The sequence below is a fragment of the Zalophus californianus genome, chromosome X, assembly GCF_009762305.2.
Source record: "Zalophus californianus isolate mZalCal1 chromosome X, mZalCal1.pri.v2, whole genome shotgun sequence".
NCBI lineage: Eukaryota > Metazoa > Chordata > Mammalia > Carnivora > Otariidae > Zalophus > Zalophus californianus.
The window spans coordinates 27,710,635-27,729,104 of record NC_045612.1 but is presented as its reverse complement, the minus strand read 5'-3'; the positions used below and the strand labels follow the sequence as shown (position 1 = coordinate 27,729,104).

Here is an 18,470-nt window from a genome sequence, read left to right as displayed (position 1 = left end):
TGTGCAGAGGCTCCCTGCCCACATATGTTGGATATGTAAAAAGCTTTTATTGTATGAAGCCATTGAGATTTGGGGGGGGGGGGTGGTTAACGCAACATAGCCTAGCCCATCCTTGCTTATCCTGTGTTCGTGTGCGTGCGTGTGTGTGTGTGTGTGTGTGTGTGTGTGTGTGTGTGTGTTGTGGGCAGAGAGAGAGAGAGAGAATGGAGGGGAGGTGAAGGAGGGGAAGACTAGATAGTTTTACATGAAAATAATAACAAATGGAGTGATTTTCATTTCCATATTTTTATATGTCTTCTAAATCTTCAACAATGAATACAATTTTTATATTAGGAAGAAAGCAATGTTTTTTAATTTGTGTAAAATTACCTCTTCCTATTCTCATCTACCTTGTCCCTTCAAAGACTTCTACACCATCTTCCTGAGTACCCAAGAGAGGAATGTGAGCTGTGGGACCCTAGGTAAGGCATGTAGTCTCTCTTGGGTTTCCTCCTATCTCAATGGCCTCCATTTCACAATTTGCTTTGCAGACCCCTCTTCATCTCCCTGATGTTTCAGTGTTCATGGACTTTAGGACTTTGTCCTAAGCCTTTGTCTTATCTCTCTCTACTCCTTTTCCCTAAGTGAGTTCATCCAGCCCTCTGGCTTTGAATGCTGACTTCCAAATATGTATCTCTAGTCCAGACCTTTCCTCTGAGCTACAGTCTCCTACACAATTATCTACATTACCATTCCACTTGGATATCTCACAAACATCTGAAACTTAACATGGTTAAGCAGAACCCTTGGATCAACACTTTCACTTCTGCCAAAGCCTATTCTTTCCACCTACGTTGTTACCGCCCTATTCCAAGTTCCCATCATTTGTTGCCTAGACCATTGCAAAAATCTCCTAATTGGTCTGCAAATTCTACTCCTGCCCACCCTTCAACTCCTTCTCTATATAGCAGCAAGAGTGGCCTAAAATAGAGGTCATGTCCCACACCTACTTAAAACCCTCAGTGGCTCCCTACTGTAGTTAGAATAAATCTTAGATCTATACCATGCCCTACCAGCCCCTGTCTTGTTCCCAAACCTCACTTCATGGACTTCTCCCCTCACTTGCTACATTTTAGTCACACTTGTCTTCTTCAAGGTCCTCAAAGATGCCAAACTCTTTCAGTCTCCAGTACTTTGCATAGGCTCTTCCCTCTGCCCACAAGCCCTATCTCCCCCACTTCGTTTGACTTATCTCATCCTTAAAGTCTAGTTAACATGTCATTCCAGCAAGTGGGCCTTTCCTCACCACTCTGAGGCAGAAAATATGGACTGTCCCCACGGCAACAACCCCCACCTACCTTCTTCTTGGCTAGCACAATGATGATTTTGTTCAGATATGTCTCACATAGTCAGGGGATCCTGGCCCTTTCCCAGTCACAAATAGTAGGTAACAACTTGTCTTAGACAGTCATGATCATATCTTGCCCTCTTGTCAGTGATTGGTTTAGAGATGAGTAAGTGATGTGGATCTGACCAAAACAACACAAAGAGAAGTCTGCTTTGGAAAGGTCCTTGCTAAGAAAAGAAAGACAGAAAGAGAGAGAATACCAATTTTCTTTAACTAGCTGTCATGTGTCTACATGTGATGTTTGCAAGTGTGTAAAACATCTTGCAATTATAAGTGAAGCATTACCCATATGCTAAGGATGGTAGAATAGAAAGATGGAATGTGCCTGGGTCCCTCATAAGAATTATGTTGTATATCTGAATTGACCCTGGATGCCTTGCCTCCAAACTTCTTATTCAGTGAGATAATAAATTCCATATTACTTGACCTAATTTTTTTATTTATTTATTTTACAGCAGGAGGGACAGAGGCACAGAGGGAAAGGGAGAGGGGCTTGATCTCACAGCCCTGAGATCATGACCTGAGCCGATATCAAGAGTCAGATGCTTAGCCTACTGAGCCACCCAGGCGCCCCAACTTGACCTAATTTTAGTTTGGTTTTCCATTACTGGCTGTCAAAAGTTGGTCCTCATCTTCTATTCATATTGCAACATCCTATTGGCTTTCTTTGTTAAGCAAATCCAAATGGATTGTTACTTGTTTGCTTTTTGTTTAACTAACATGAGAGCAGAATTATGTCTATCCTGTTCACCAGTGTCTGCCACAGTATCCAATACATAGTAGGTGCTCAAGAAATATTTGTAAATGAATGACCAAATATCACATCCACAGGGAGAACCGACTAGCTGGTTTAAATGGCAATTGGTAGGGCAGAGGATATGTACAAACACTAAGAAATAAATTATAATTGTCCTTGGAAAATGATTTCCCAAAGAATTCTGATGCCTGATGTTTTAAACTTTAGTTTCAAAGGAATGCAGATGGGTAAGATACTAAAATGGAGGGCTCTAAGAGCTCTTGTCCATCCTCTAGGCAACCTATGTCTCATCATCCCAAGAAGACAAGACAAAAGATAATCATTCCAAATCTCTACCACACCAAAGTGAGCTCATGTTTCTGCCTGGAGCAGATCAGGCACATAACCTGGATTATTTTGCTTCTTTACTCTTTCATCAACTTCTGCTGTTATGAAAAGCATTGTTACTGTCTTTTCACAAATTCAAGTAAATCTAAAATGATGGCACAATCCCATAGAGCATGTCATTCAGATGACTGCAGGAGTCTTGTCCAGAGGCATTGCAGTTTATCCAACTTTGAGAGCCCTGTCCAAGACAGGCCTTGTGTGGTATATTTCAGGTCACACTGAGACTGTATCCTCTAACCAAAACAATGTCCCTAGTTTGCCAGGGTTCCTGAATTCCCACCATTATCATTGCTTCACTGGACTAATACAGTTATGTTTCCAGAAGTCCCCTATTAAAATGTGAATATACTGTCTAGAGAGACTAATACGTGAATTGTTCGCCATTCGGTTTTGAACAGAGGGCAAAGTCCTGAGGGAATGGAATACTGTAGAGGATAGTTAAGCTCTAATGAATGTGAGAAAAGGAAGAAAGTTCTGGACATGGGAGGGAACATAGGCACTGGAAAGCTGGAGGAAGAGAAAAGATAAAGGAGACTGGAAAATACCAAAAGAGAAAGCTAGTAAAGACTCAAAGAGCGCAGATTCACCCCAGAGCCCCCAGTGATCTTTATGCTACCTGATCGCTTACTTCTGATGGAAACATACGGGGGAAAACACCACTTAAGCCTCTTATCTATCTCTTCATCTGTAAAATGGAGGCTGAAAAAAACAAACATAATAGCAGTGATAGCAGCTGTATAAACAGAAAGGCAGATAAAGAAATGGGCTAATTGAGGAAACCAGAAAAGCATACATTTCAAAGGTCTGGTATCAGCAGGGCCAGTCTGGAAAACTAACCTGGGTCAAGGTGTCATTGACTAGGGTGAACACATTTCCTAGATTATACCATTTGTCTGATGTCCTGGTTTAATTATTAAGTGTCCTCTTTCACTCTCAAAAGTGTCCCAGCTTGGACTAAATAAACGATGCAGTGACCCTTATGAAGGACAGGTGACAGTGTCATGCGGATAGATGAGAGCTGTGTTGAGTTACTAAGTGCCTTCGGGTTTCAAGGCCTTGAAGTGGACTGAGTCCCCCAAATTCCTGACTCCAGTTCAGAGGAGCTGCCTGTTTGCCATGATGCAGAAATGTTGGGAAGCCATGCACCAAATGCGGGAAGTACCGCCATTTTAACAGAGGGCGTCCCAAAGGACAGGGTGAAAACAGAAATTTCAGAAAGTAGAACAAGGCCAATGGGAAGGACACAAAGAAGGTGAAATGGAAGCCCTAGAAGCCCCTCAAATCACACTTGGAGGAAGAACTCACTCCTAGACACAGGGCTAGACCTGATCCAGGTATACAAACTGTTGCCATACTCTCCATTTTCACCCATAATGCAAATAGTGCTTGCTCTAGACAGGATCCCTCAGTCCTGGGCTGGGCTAATATTCATAGATGCATTTGGCCATTTACTTTAGCCCTCAACTTGTGAGAAACAGATCGGTCCTCATGCAATGCCAAATCCAGAACAGCAGTGACAATGACGAAAAAGAAAAAACATTAATAGCCTGTGCACAGAGAAAACGCATGAAAAAAATCCACTATATATGATGTGAAGAAAGAAGAATCATTTGATTATAAACACTGGATTTCAGTTCTCACCTTACAGCACCAGAGAGAAAATTGTTCCAAAATTGATAACTTGTGTTTTTCCTTCCCAAAGTTTGTGTTCCCATCCAAATTGCACTAAATCTTCAGAGACATTGCCTTCTGAGCCTAAAACCTATTTCCCCACCTAATTCTCATTTCTGGGTAAATACTTGGAATGTATCTAGGAAATCAAAGACATAATTTCTTTTTCAATATATGCAAAGACATTCGTCTCCTGTGGTTGAGGGGATGAGTTACACACTACGAGGAAATCAGAGGAGAGCTCTGGATGGGGGCTTCTGTGTAGCTCCTTGCCCCTCTGGCTCTAGTTTTATTACCCTGCAACAGCATCAATGTGTGGGGAAAAAAAAAAAGCAAGGTTCTGGCCTCTTAGCTGCTGCCAGGAAAAGCCAGCATTATCTCAACGTACACTGAGGAGGAGGTGAGGAGAGAAAAATAAAAAAAGATAATCAAAGCCCTCCTGCCGCCCCCTCTTGCCTTGAAAGTCTTCACCAAGAGCCCCAGACTCGGCTATTCTATCTTGTGCTGTGTGCACAGAGAGCAGGTAATCAGCAAAACTAATCAAAAATGCATTCATTACCGCACAGCGGCAGTGGGTGAGAGTGACTGCAGCTTTCACTGGCAAGTGGTTTCTGCACTGGCACAATCCAATCTCCGGGGCTCTTTGGCAAAACCTTTGCATCCCCCTGCCCTCCCCCTCTCCCCCGCCATCCCAGCTAGCTCTGCCATGCTCAGCTCCGCTTCTCCATTAAAGGCAATCTGATTCAGACATTTGACAATGTTTTCCCCTCCATCACCACAACGTTGCTCTGTAAAAGCTGTTTTCTGTCTAATAAGTCTTCTGAGTATTTTTAAAAAGGTGTTTCTTCACTCTAAAATACATGTTCTTCTTTGTTTTTAAAGCAGGAAGCCATTTTCTGCCAGGGCTAAACAAACTCAAATGCTGACAGATTCTGCAAATGCACAAGCCTTTCCTGCTTTGTCCAGCTTAGCAAAATGGACTCTCTCGGAGCCCCCCAGAACCAAAGAAGCTCAGGGGGATCTATGCTAAAATATGCTGTCAGGTCTGGGGCTAATAACAATAATAACTAATGTTACTGAGCATTTATTACGTGTCAGGTGTTATTCTCTGCACTTTAATTACCACATTCCACCCTCACAATAGCCTTGTGGGGTATGGGTTACTCTCATCATCCCCATTGTACTGACAAGGGCTGTAAGACCCAAGGAAGTCAAATCACCCTAACACTAGGTGTGGACGGAGGATTTTGAACCCAGGGAGAGTGGTCCTTGCTCTAAACCACCCACCATGGTTCTGATGGAAGAAGACAAGTACGGCCCTCTGCACATTTGCCCATTCCCTCTCAGACTATAAGGTTAACCCTTCCAGGGCATGTGATTACCACGCAGTAAAATAACTGTTTTCTAGGACGAACAAACAGTACTTCCTCCATCCCCTGGAAAAATCAATCTGCTCTAGCGAAGGTGGAGAGAGAGATTCATAAAAACAAAATAAAACTCTTTCCCAAGTCTTTGTTTGCTCCAGTCTACAATGCTGGTTGAGTGGTCCCTGAGTTTGTGTGGTACAGAGGCAGCTATCTGCTCCCTGCCCTTTGAGAACACACAAAGTAGCTGGGATGTCAGAACATACACACACACACGCACGTGCACGCACACATACAGGCACGCACGCCCATACACACACGCACGCCCATACGCACACGCACACATACACACACGCGCATGCACGCATGCCCATACACACACACACACAGTGTGATTTGGAGGCAGGGTAGCATAGAGGCTTCCTGGATCTCATTTCACCTCTGCAACTTAGAGCTGTGTGAACTTGGGCAAGTCACTTAATCTCTGTGTATGTGTGTATTAGTTATACTGGCTGTAAAATTGAAATAATAGCAGTACCTACCTCACAGGGGCTATGCAGAGTAGATGAACTAATGTGTTAAATCTCTTAGCACATACTTGGCACATAGTAAGCACCTGATAAATAATAGCTCATACTATAATTCCTCTCCCACTGACCTGAACTTTACAGCGTATGTTATATATCCAAGGCTTAAGCAAAGAAATGAATGGTGGCAATTTGAGGCATGGGAGGGTGGTACCAAATGTATTTCATTAACGCTTTGACTTGACCCAGATAATCTGGCAAGTTACTGACCTTGCTTCAGAAGTATACTTGGAAAACATACCAGATTGGAATACTGGGGTTTTGGGGAAGCCAGATATTTCCAGATTTAAGCCTCGGTAACAGAAGCCTTGAAAAATAAACAGCCCCAAACTACATCTTTTTATCTAAAGGAATCTGCCCTCTAAATTATAGGGGACTGTGGGGTGATTTTTTTTTTAAGTACATATAGGAAACCACAAAAATGACAAAACAGCCAATTTTTTCACTTGAGAAGATGATTTGCTCCAGAGTTCCTTTAAGTGACAAGCGTGTGTCCTGGATTTAAAATAGAATTCAATTTACCTAAATTCATTTTCCACACAAATTTTTAGATGCACGCCCATTTCATAAAGCAAGATTTGCCCATATTATAAGGTATAGCAGTAAATTGCTGATGTCCATTTCCATTTTGTCGGCGTTCACCACCCAGCCTCTTATCATGCTGTGGCCAGCTACAGACACACTCAGCCAATTTCCATGTTCTTAAGAAACCGGAAACGTTAGGGGCACCTGGGTGGCTCAGTCGTTAAGCGTCTGCCTTCGGCTCAGGTCATGATCCCAGGGTCCTGGGATCGAGCCCCGCGTCAGGCTCCCTGCTCAGTGGGAAGCCTGCTTCTCCCTCTGCCGCTCCCCCTGCTTGTGTTCTCTCTCGCGCCGTGTCTCTCTCTGTCAAATAAATAAAATCTTTAAAAAAAAAAAAAAGAAAGAAACCGGAAATGTTATACTAACTCAAACCTCCAATTCTTCTCAACTGCCATCCGTTCCTTAAGGGTAACACAAGGACTGCTTTCTGCCAAGTACCTTGTAGACGGTACCAACCACTTAGCTGACAGAATCCCGAAAAGAAGTCAGAAAGGATGGGTAAGTTTTGACGGCAAGGAGGCAAGAAGAAAAAGGTTATTCTCCTTTTGTCCCACCACATCTTTCCTCTACTCTTCTCCACAGTGCTCTGCACCTCAAAAGGCCTTGTCCTAAGCACAAACTATGGCCGCTACTCTCTGAGTTTGCCAAATCTACCACCCAGATGAAAGGGCATTTGGTCTCTTCATTTTAGTCTGTCCATGAAATCAGAAACTTTTTCTCCCTTGGATTCCTCCTGACTTATGACCCATAATGTTAAACAGAGCACCATTGGATCTTGCTTTAGGTTAATTCATGCATTCATTCACTCATTTGACAAAAGTTATTTAGCATCAATTACATTCCACACATTTTTTTCTGGGTCCTGGGATTACAGTAATAAACAAAACAGACCAAAAAAAAAAAAGTCCCCATACTCACAGAACTCACCATCTTAAATAAAACAAGTTAGTAAATATCTAGTTAGAGTTAAGATATAGAACTACAGTATATTCCAATACCAAGGAAGTTGGTTCCCTCAAGTCTCCCTCTAGTTAGAAAAACAATAAAGTGTGGGGCGCCTGGGTGGCTCAGTGAGTTAGGCATCTGACTCTTTATTTTGGCTCAGGTCATGATTTCAGGGTCATGAGATCAAACTCCAAGTCAGGTTCCATGCTGGGCATGGAGCCTGCTTAAGATTCTCTCTCCCCCTCTCCTGCTGCCCCTTGCTCATGAGCTCTCTCTCTCTCTCTCTCTCTCTCTAAAAAACAAACAAAACCAATAAAGTGTTAATAATTTTCAAAAAAATGATTAGTTTGGGAATGTAAACATTCCATCCATTTATGTACTTATTAATCACACTGTTCCTAATTCCAAAAAGACTTGGAAATAACCTATAACATAAGACTTAGAAACTTCTTGCTTTAATTTGTTTGCCATGAATCTAACTTAAGCAAAAGTCAAGTATTGTACTGACGGAGAAGTGTAAGATTTCAATAGTCAAGATGCTATGGCTTTGTGCTTGGATAATTGGTTTGCAATTATTGGAAACACTCACAAGGTGGTGGTAATGATGTCTTAGTTTATAACCACATCAGAAGGGCAGGTTGATAATACAGGTATGATATACCTGAAATGAAGGTACAGTGTACTTCTCCAACCACAAAATTTTGTTTCTCAAAACCCTTGTGGCAGAATTCATGATTAAAGAGCTTAGGATGTTTTCAAGAAACTTTTTTTTAAAAAGATTTTATTTATTTATTTATTTGACCGAGAGACACAGTGAGAGAGGGAAGTACAAGCAGGGGGAGTGGGAAAGGGAGAAACAGGCTTCCCGCCGAGCAGGACTCTGGGATCATGACCCGAGCCGAAGGCAGACACTTAATGACTGAGCCACCCAGGCGCCCCTTCAAGAAACTTCTTAAGAAGGGTGAGATCTTGAGTGAACTCATGGAAGCCCTCATTAACTCATCCAGCACACCTTTACTGAGAAGCTTCTGGGTACCAAGCATTATGAAAAGCATGTAAAAATGAATTTCTGTGTTCACAAAATATACCATAAAGGAAGCATCCTAAATAAAAGGAAAAGGCAATGACACTTCTCGCATTCTAACTTACGCAATTACTCTCCATTTACCATTCCTTGTTTAATAGACGCTTCTCGGGGTCTCTTTCCTTTCAAGTTTGTATGAAATGCTTCTAATTTTGATTTGCATTAAATATGGGGATAGTAACGGTACTTACCTCAAAGAGTTAAGGATTCAGTGAGACAATACACTTAAATCATTTAGCAAGTACCTGGTTCCTGGCAAGAAATATATGTTAGTCATCATCATTGTCATCATCACCATGATCATTGACCTCGTTGTCATCATCATCATCATCAGGGGAAAAATCAAGTTAATCTGTATATACCAGAAATTTGAGTGAAGGCAGTTCAGAACTGGAGAGGAGTCACTTCCCTTTTACTAGCAAAACATGACAATGTTCTAAACTTTTAGCCGGACCTTTAAGGGGGACAGGGTGTGTGTTTGTTTTTGCTTTGTCTTCTGTTGTTTTGAATTTCAAGGCATTGCCTCACAGGGACTTTCTTAGTGTGGTGCCTCTAGATGTAAAATGATCTTCCCCTTAGGGAACTCAATGTGAGTTTGGATAGCAGGGTAGGTAAGATTGTAAGACCACTCTTTGGCCTCCTGCCAAGATACAGTGATTTTAAGTGATATTTTTTTTCTCTTCCTTTGTAACACGGAACTTCTCTTGGGACCAGGGCTACCCACTGGGGAGGCCAGAAGAAGTGTTGAGGAACTGTTTGCTGCCTCCCTGGAAGACCTTTCATTTCCTTTAGACCCTGTAAGACCCTTAGTGAATGAGTTTCTCCCTGGTGCCTGGAGTCAAGAGCCCAGGGAACTGAGAAGGGAGGCATTCCTCCTCCAGAGCAGGCTGCCCTCAGGGCCGGCTTTGTCAGGCTGACCTGTGCAGTCTCACAGGGCCCCATGCTAGAAGGGCCCAGTGCTTGCTACCATGCTCTGTCGTCCCTGTCTTGAAAGCCTTTACGATTGAACAAGGGGCCCAGCATTTTCATTTAGCACTGGACCCCACAAATTATACAGCCAATCCTCTCTGCCCTGAAGAGTTTCTAAACACTGGGTGGACCTCATTAGTCTCTCTCCCTGCTGCTACTCAGCAGACTCCAAGCCATTCCCCACCCTTGAGTCCCACTAAGTGTGGCGGCTCAGTGAAAACTAGCTTTCTAACGAAACCTGCACTCTGAGGATCACTCTAGAGATATTTTCGTACCCTGAAGCACTGATGTCTAGTAACAGGAACTACAGGTAGCTTGCAATGAATTAAGGCAAAAGTAGCATAGGAAGTCAGAAAGCCTTGGTGTCAGGTGTGGGGAAGTGATGGGCATTCTGACCTGTCTCAGTTTCTTCACCAAAGAGCTATTGCTATAGAATGTCTAGAAAAGTAAAAGCAGTAGAAATTCTCTGAGAAAGTTCACATTTCCTTATTTAACTTGAGCTAATCAACTTTACCAATCTGAATGTCACAATATTGTGTGCGTTCTTAATGATCTCTCTCTCTCTCTCTCTCTGTCTCTCTTTCTCTCATCAGTGCCTTATATGAAGAGGAAGGTAAGATATATCCCCAATTCACAGCTCAAAACACTGAGGCTCCAAAAGAATAATTTGTGCCTAACTGCAATTAGAATCCAGGTTTTCAGATACCTGGTACAATATTCACATTTCTGGAAAGGTGTGTGGAAAACATTTGTTTTTTTAAACTCCTGGTCTGAGTACATAGAAACAGGGTTTCTTAACAGTGGCCCTATTGGTCTCTGGGACTGTATAATACTTTGTTGTTGGGGGCTGTCCTGTGCTTTATAGGAAGTTTAGCAGCATCCCTGGTTTCTACCTACTAAGTGTAAGTAGAAATCTGCCCCCAACCCCCCACTGCCATGTGTGATGATCAAAAAGTTCTCCAGATATTGCTACTTGTCCCCTGGGGAACAAACAACATCCAATTATAACCACTTCAGGAGAGCACTTCACTATTTAAAGGAACATGTGATGAATCCTTTAGTAAACTACTCTCTGGGCTCTCCAAATTTGTATTTCCACATACTAGATTCTCTTAAATTAGAAGATACCTCCTTTTCAAAGGAGAAAACCACCAATTTGGGCTGTGTGGGGGCAATCACCTAGAAAAATGTGATGCTTTTCTTTTCCCTCAAAATATTATGTTCATGGAAGTGATGTCACAAAGATTCAACAGAATATGCTCACAGCATACAGATTAGAAACATTTAACTTTAGCAAATCCAGCAATTCCTCTTTAAGAATTAGCTACAGTCAAATATCTGAAAATATAACTGTTTCCAGTTACGTTTTCATTCCCCTAAATACGCGGAATTCACTTTTAGAGCGGGAAACACAGACCTTCCTCTATCTAAGGGAGTGTGGAAAAAATACCTCATTCCTAAAGATAGCTAGGGTCAAACCCCCTAATCAAACAGATCAGAAACAGAAATTAAGTGGCAGATGTGGCAAACAAACAGATAGCAAGTCTTCCATCTGGCAATTGAAGCAACCCATAAGTCACCCATTGTTTCAGCTAGACAAACCAGACAGTTTAGCATCTAAACTAGGATACTTGTGAGAGCGAAAGGGGGCATTGGTAATAATTGTGCTGGGACGATGGGCATAAATTGAATTGTCCTGGGCAAACCAGGATGCCTGGTTAACCCTAGCCTTAGTTTGCTCATAGAAACACACCACTGCCAGACACTTGTCATATTAGAGAGCCCCAAATCTTAGTAGCTTAAAACAAAACCATTTATCATTTCTCACCCATCTGTAGGTTGGCTGTGGTTCAGCTGATCTAGACTGATCTCAATTGCGCAGCTCTGCTACAGACTGTAATAACAACGGAAATGGCTCTGTTTCTCACTTCAGGCCTGTGAGTCAACCGAGCCAGTTCTGCTCCACGTGTCATTCATCCTTCTTGGACCAGAAAACTATCTGGTATGTGTTCTTCTCATGACACCCACAGAGGTGAATATGGCAAGCAGAACTGCCATGAGTTTCCTTAAGACATAGGCCAGAACTGGCACACTGCCACTTCTAACCATGCACCACTGGCCAAAGCAAGTCACATTACCCAGCCCAAAATTAAGGAGCAAAGAAATAAACTGCCCCCAATGAGGCCATGATAAAGGTATGAATGCAGGAAGGAGTGAACAATTAGAGCACTCATTCAATCTAACACATATGCTTCACCCGTCCCAACCTCATCACCGCCACCCCCACACATACACATACCTCAGGAAGGGTGGGGGGAGTCTGTTTGCCTTTATACAGTGTGACATAATGCTGACTCAGTTCTTGACATACAGTCATGTAAGCTTCAGAATCCAGAGTCAGTTTCTAGTTTTCATAAGTACTCTGAAAAATGGAAATTTTTTTCCAGGAGAGTATAAAAGCATAACACCTCAGCCAACTGGCATCCAGAATTCCTCAATAAAATTCTCAAATCTGCTCAAACATGCACCCCGTCCCCAACTTGGGCTGGGAGGCAGGGCCAGTTTTAGGTTGGGGGTTAATTTCCCCCAGACTTGCCTGTGCTATATGACAATGACAGTTCCTAACCTTCCCAGAGGAGTAAAAAAAAAAAAAAAAAAAAAAATTAATAAAAATGTCAACAATAACATCTTTGGGAGGTAACCTGGAATAATTCACAATAAATCAACACTTCCCATCAGAGAGACATTGCAGCTTCTAAGAATGTCACTTTGTGAGAAGCAGGAGTCCCAAAGCCATGTGACTTCCATCTGCAGTTTGCAAGCCCATTCAGAGCCCACCAGGGGATAATTACTTGCTAAGATGTACCCATCCCAGCAGAATATATTTGTTATGATTCAATTCTCTCACAGCATGAAGGAGACTCTGGTCTGGTGGATGAAGCCCTAGAGGGATAAGAAACTCCATTCCCCACCACTTGGCTGTGTGACCTTGAGCTGTTCACTAAGCCTCTCTGATTCCTCGGTTCCACAGTCTATGGAGTAACACCCCAGACCTCTGCTTACCCTGAGAAGGATATGAAGAAGAGTCATTAGGTCCCTATCTGTAAAGATCTGAAAGCCTGTTTGCCTCTACCCGCAGGAAAAGGAATTACTTCTACATTCATTTCTCACCCCGAACACTCAATATAAAATTACTTTCTTAGGAGCAGAATTAAATATCAGGCAGATGTATCACAAACTGAATTTAGGGCGATGAGTTACTAAAATCACAGAAGGATCTCACCACCGAGCAGCCTACCTCTAAAGGACGAAAGACAAGACCATTCAGCAAATTACCATGGGCCTGTAGAGATTTCAAGAGTAAAATGATTACCACCCACATTCATGAGGAGTAGACCTTTGGCAAGGTAGGGATCTTAGTGGTTATTGTGGGACACTGCAGATAGGATATAATCCTGTTCCCCCATGCCAAGGTGATTGGTTCAGGTAGCTCAGGTCTAAGCATGACATTACTTGACCACAGGATTCGAGTCATGAATGTTCATGTGATTCATTTTGAACCAGTGATGCAGATGTGAAGATAAGACATGCTACAGACATTTTGCCATCATATGGTAGGCAAAAAAGGGGGGGGGTGAGAAAAGAAAAGAAGTTAGGTCTTTGATAAAATTTTTGAACTACTGAGTCTAATCAATTCTCAAGTAGTCTTACCTCTATCTCTTCCAAAGATGTGAGTCAATGCATCTCCCTTATTATTTAGACCAGTTTTAGTGGGTTTTGTCTTATCTGAAGCACGAAGCATCCTAACTGATATAGGAACTGAAGGCGTCAAGAGCATGGTCACTAGCCCTGAGAGTCCCTAAAGAAGACAATGTGAAAGGCCTCTGCATGGCTGCCCTCCCGGGTGGCCAAGCTGCTGTCGACGCTCTTCTACGGGACCTGCTCCTTCCTCATCGTGCTGGTCAACAAGATTCCCATCACCAATTTTTCTTGGAATTGGACAGATGGCAGCTATCATAATGATACTGTATGTATCCAAACTAAATAAAATAATTCACTTCCCTGATTTTGACAAGAAAATTCCTGTGAAGCTGTTTCCTCTGCCTCTCCTCTACGTTGGAAACCACATAAGTGGATTATCAAGCACAAGTAAATTGAGCTTGCCGATGTTCACCCTGCTCAGGAAATTTACCATTCCACTCACTTTACTCCTGGAAACCATCATACTTGGGAAACAGTATTCCTTGAACATCATCGTCAGTGTTTTTACCATCATACTTGGGGCTTTCCTAGCAGCTGGTTCTGACCTTGCCTTTAACTTGGAAGGCTATATTTTTGTATTCCTGAATGATATCTTCACAGCAGCAAATGGAGTTTATACCAAACAGAAAATGGACCCAAAGGAGTTGGGTAAATATGGAGTGCTTTTCTACAATGCCTGCTTCATGATTATACCAACTCTTATCATTAGGGTCTCTACTAGAGACCTTCAACAGGCTACTGAATTTAATGAATGGAAGAATGTTCTATTTATCATACAGTTTCTTCTTTCCTGTTTTTTGGGGTTTCTGTTGATGTACTCCACAGTTTTGTGCAGCTATTACAATTTGGCCCTCATAACAGCAGTGGTTGGAGCCATCAAGAATGTTTCCATTGCCTACATTGGAATGTTAGTTGGTGGAGACTACATTTTCTCTGTGTTAAACTTTGTAGGGTTAAATATTTGCATGGCAGGGGGCTTGAGATATTCCTTTTTAACTCTGAGTGGCCAATTAAACCCTAAACAACCTGTGGACAAAGAAAACATTCCTCTGGATTTGAAGAGTTAGAATCTGAGGCAGGATTGCCAACTGGGAACTTGGGGGTTGGGGGTACATTCCCCGCTGTAGGAATGTGAAGCCAGATGTTCTGGTCACTGACAACACTCACCCCCCTGGTTATAGCACAACAGGAATGTCTGCCAACTACGAAGAGAACCTACCTCACATACTACTGCACAGTGAGCCATCCTCAGCCCCGAGAAGCGTATTTGGGCAAAGCCTTATCATCTGAAAGTGAATCTTTCAAAGGAGACCATTGATTAAAGGGATTGTAACCGAGTGTGGGCAGAGCACTGACCGTTTGGTCACCTAGCCACATCTCTGAGCTGTTGTTCACCAGTACCAGGTGCGTTTAAGAGGACAGAAACGGCTTATGGTGTGAGAGTGGTTATTATCAGCACATTTGCTTTCATTTCAAGGATCCCAGCCAAAGCGAAGTGCCAGTGAGAACAATTTTCTTTTCAATTTAAACAAACATGTCTTTATTTTAATAAAATTAGCCAATTAACTGCAAGTTATTTGTTAGCTCTGATTTGATCATATATGTTGGTATCTTTTCCAAATCATCAAAGTAAAATAAAAAATAACTTATATATATAAAAAAAAAGAAGAAGGCAGGGGCGCCTGGGTGGCTCAGTTGGTTAAGCGACTGCCTTCGGCTCAGGTCATGATCCTGGAGTCCCGGGATCGAGTCCCACATCGGGCTCCCTGCTCAGCGGGGAGTCTGCTTCTCCCTCTGACCCTCTTCCCTCTCGTGCTCTCTATCTCTCATTCTCTCTCTCTCAAATAAATAAATAAAATCTTTAAAAAAAAAAAAAAAAGAAGAAGGCAATGTGAAAGTGCTTAGTCCAGAGAGAAAAAGTTGGAACAGAGGTACTAAAGGGGAAAGATCATCTCCGTAATTATGCCCCTGCAAATACTTCCTGGAGATATCCTTAGGGCAAAACAAATGAGTTGTAAACACCCTTCCCATCTACAAAAAGCAAGCCAATCTGAAAATAATTCAAGATAAACAATTGCTTCCATGGCCATGCTCACCTGGTGAGACTGTCTCCTCCTGGAAATTGCTATGGATCCATTTCTGGGCATATCAAACCCAAGCTCATAAGACCTCTCCTCTGAGCTACACATAAACTCCCACCAGAAGCAGGGCTGACTAGGCCCATGCCTAGAATTTCAGCTCTGCAGGGCTGTGGATTTATTCAGCAACACCAAGGATGACATCTACATAGAGGACTTCTACAGAGGTTCCTGGAGGGGGAGTAGAGAGAAGACTGAACGACAGAGAAGGTAGATGGAAGACCCAGGCTTTCTTATTTGTCACACCCAACCTGGGTCTCCAGATATGACCGACTCTATTCTTGCCAAAGAATCCAGGAATGAAAGTGCAAGAGCCTGCCATAAAGAATCGGGAGTACCTAAAGTAGTTTCTTGATTAGAATTGTAGGCTACAGTTTTTCTGACCCTAAGATAATCTTGCCTCCTGGAACCATAGGACCATAGAACAGGAGAGAAGTAAGGGTCTTTAGAAATCACCTTGTTCTACTTCTTTTTTTGATGGCATGGGACTGAATCTGGAATAAGGAAAGTACCTTGTTTCAGTTCTTTGAACACCTTCCTCTGTACTCCCATGGTACCTGGTGCTTACTGTTTTCACAGCACTTACCATGTTACATTGTCATTGCCACTGAATACATCTGCTCCTTCTCGGAACTTGAAATTCACTGAAAGCAGAAATTCTCTTGCTCCCTTACCTCCCTGGTACCTACCAGAGTTTGTCAAATAGACTAGACATTTGTAGGTGGTCCAACATTTGCTGAGGATATCAAAGTTTCAAGTCCAACAGTGAAGAAGTTATCTTTCTATTAGGCAAAGGATATAGAATCTTGGTTTCCTTACTTTTAAAGGGTACAGCAGTTTCCTTCCAGTGAATCAGGATGATTTTTGTCATTATTTTCCTTATTTCACTTACATGTCAAGTGAACAAGTATGAGGATCAATGTCTAGTTAGATCTTCTCCCCCAAATCCACTGGCCGACATTTCTTTCTGCTTACCCAAGTGCCCCTATCCCAAGCCTGAAACGAACAGAAACCTCATGAAGAGAAGCACTGTTTTCCCTTTTGTATTGTAAATGTTAAAACTTCGTATTTTCAAAAAAAAATAATAATTGTATCTTCCTTCTGCCTCAACATCCCCACAAACCAAAAGGGCTGGGAGCACCCTGCCCAGGTGACAGGGCGCCCCACTGTGATAAGGATGGCCCCTGCCACAAGTCCCCCTTCTTGCCCTCCCCTGACTGTGATCTACTGTCATTCAAATGTACCAATGAAACCCCCTCATGCCTTTTGCTTGTGTGTTCCATCCTGATAAAAGCACTTGCCTATGGGTCAATCTCTCTCTCTCTTTCTCTCTTTCTCTCTCTCTCTCTCCCCCCATCTGCGTGCTTGAGCCCACTCCTTTGGTGCTCCCCTGCCCTGTGTGGCCTTCCTTCATGGCATACAGTGACTCCGTTTCTCTGAAACTTGTGAGTATAATAAACTTTTTTTTCTGGTGCCTCTCTTGTGTCCCCTCCTGTGGCTACACCTGACTCAACGATTTCATGAGTGAATACAAACAACTTCTCCATAAGAACTGCAATGAATTCTTGCTGCTTCAACTGTCTCATAGAGCTCATTTAGAAGTGCCGACAATGGGTCCTAAGACTACCAGGTAATTCCGAATCCAGCAGAGATCCCTCTTAACCGCAGAGAGAGAGCTAGATGTGGGGCTTTGTGGGCAACTTCAGGCAGCTATGATGCTGCTAGAACAATCTCTGGCTCCTCACTGGAAAAACAAAGCTGAAGTTCAAAAAGCATCTCACTGCTTTCTTGCGTGAGGGATTGAATGCAAAAGAATTTGCATGTATTACACGGACTTTTCAACCAACAGCAATATGTCTAGTTCAGCACTGGGTCCCTGATGGCTCAGAGGAGACTAATTCAATTCTGCCAACAGCTGCCACTGGCAGCTAAAAGTTAAAAGAGTGGCAGCAGATGCAAGAGAGGAAAACAGGTAGTGGGCAGGGGAGACTGAAAACGGGAAGGAGAGGTGCCATTTACAGTGATGAATCCAATGGAGGAATTTCAAGTGCAGAGGCATTGAAATGCCTTTCTTCTGCTCTTTTCTTACTGATCCACCCCGTTACTCTTCAAGCCAAATGACAGTGAAGATGGCCACAGATTTCTTCATCTACCTCTTCTAATGGCTAGCCAAGCACGGATGGGGACCCGGCTGCTTTCAGGAGTGAAGTGAGGTGTGCTCCATCCAAAATGTATTGTCTCCGCACCTGAAATCAAAACTGAAACTCTGCATTAGCGTTAGTCCTTTGGGTCAAGGTACTGAAGGCTCCTATTACAATACAACTATGTTATCTAAAAGGAGGACCACATAGTGCCTGGCACAGAGTAGAGGTTCTCTAAATGTCACTTTTCATAGCAAATTGGCACTGCCTGCCATTAGAACCTTAGTAAAGATTCATCTACCAGATTCTCTCCTGTCTCCAAGGCCTCTTGAGGAACCCTGATGGGAAGATTTTGATGGAACACTGGCAAGGCCTTGGTAGTAGGGTGTGAGGTCTGGGGATGGTGGAGAAAGGGAAGGCTAACAGCCTGAGGCACTCTGGGGAAGAAAGGGCACTTTTAAAAGGTGAGAAAGAGGGAAGGGAGTTTGGAAATTAACATTTATTGATTCTTCTATGAGTCAGGCATTTGAATTAGATGCTTTTGTATCCACTATTTTATTTAATCCTTATTTAATCCACAACCACTTTATAGGGAAAGAAGTAGTAATATTCCCATTTTGCAGATGGCAAAACTGGAGTTCATATTAAGAAAGTCGCTCAAGGTCACACACTGCCTATAAGTAATAGAATATAGAC

General features: G+C 42.7%; 1 protein-coding gene across 1 annotated transcript in view; it reads left to right on the top strand.

Moving 5' to 3' along the window:
* The window catches only part of LOC113930500 (UDP-N-acetylglucosamine/UDP-glucose/GDP-mannose transporter-like), a 36,133-nt gene extending 21,571 nt beyond the window's left edge, over positions 1 to 14,562 (top strand). The window contains 4 exon segments of the mRNA XM_035725424.1: positions 11,667 to 11,735; positions 13,614 to 13,702; positions 13,704 to 14,030; positions 14,295 to 14,562. Of these exon segments, the coding sequence (XP_035581317.1) occupies positions 11,667 to 11,735; positions 13,614 to 13,702; positions 13,704 to 14,030; positions 14,295 to 14,562 (753 nt within the window).
* The last annotated feature ends 3,908 nt before the right edge of the window (positions 14,563 to 18,470 follow it).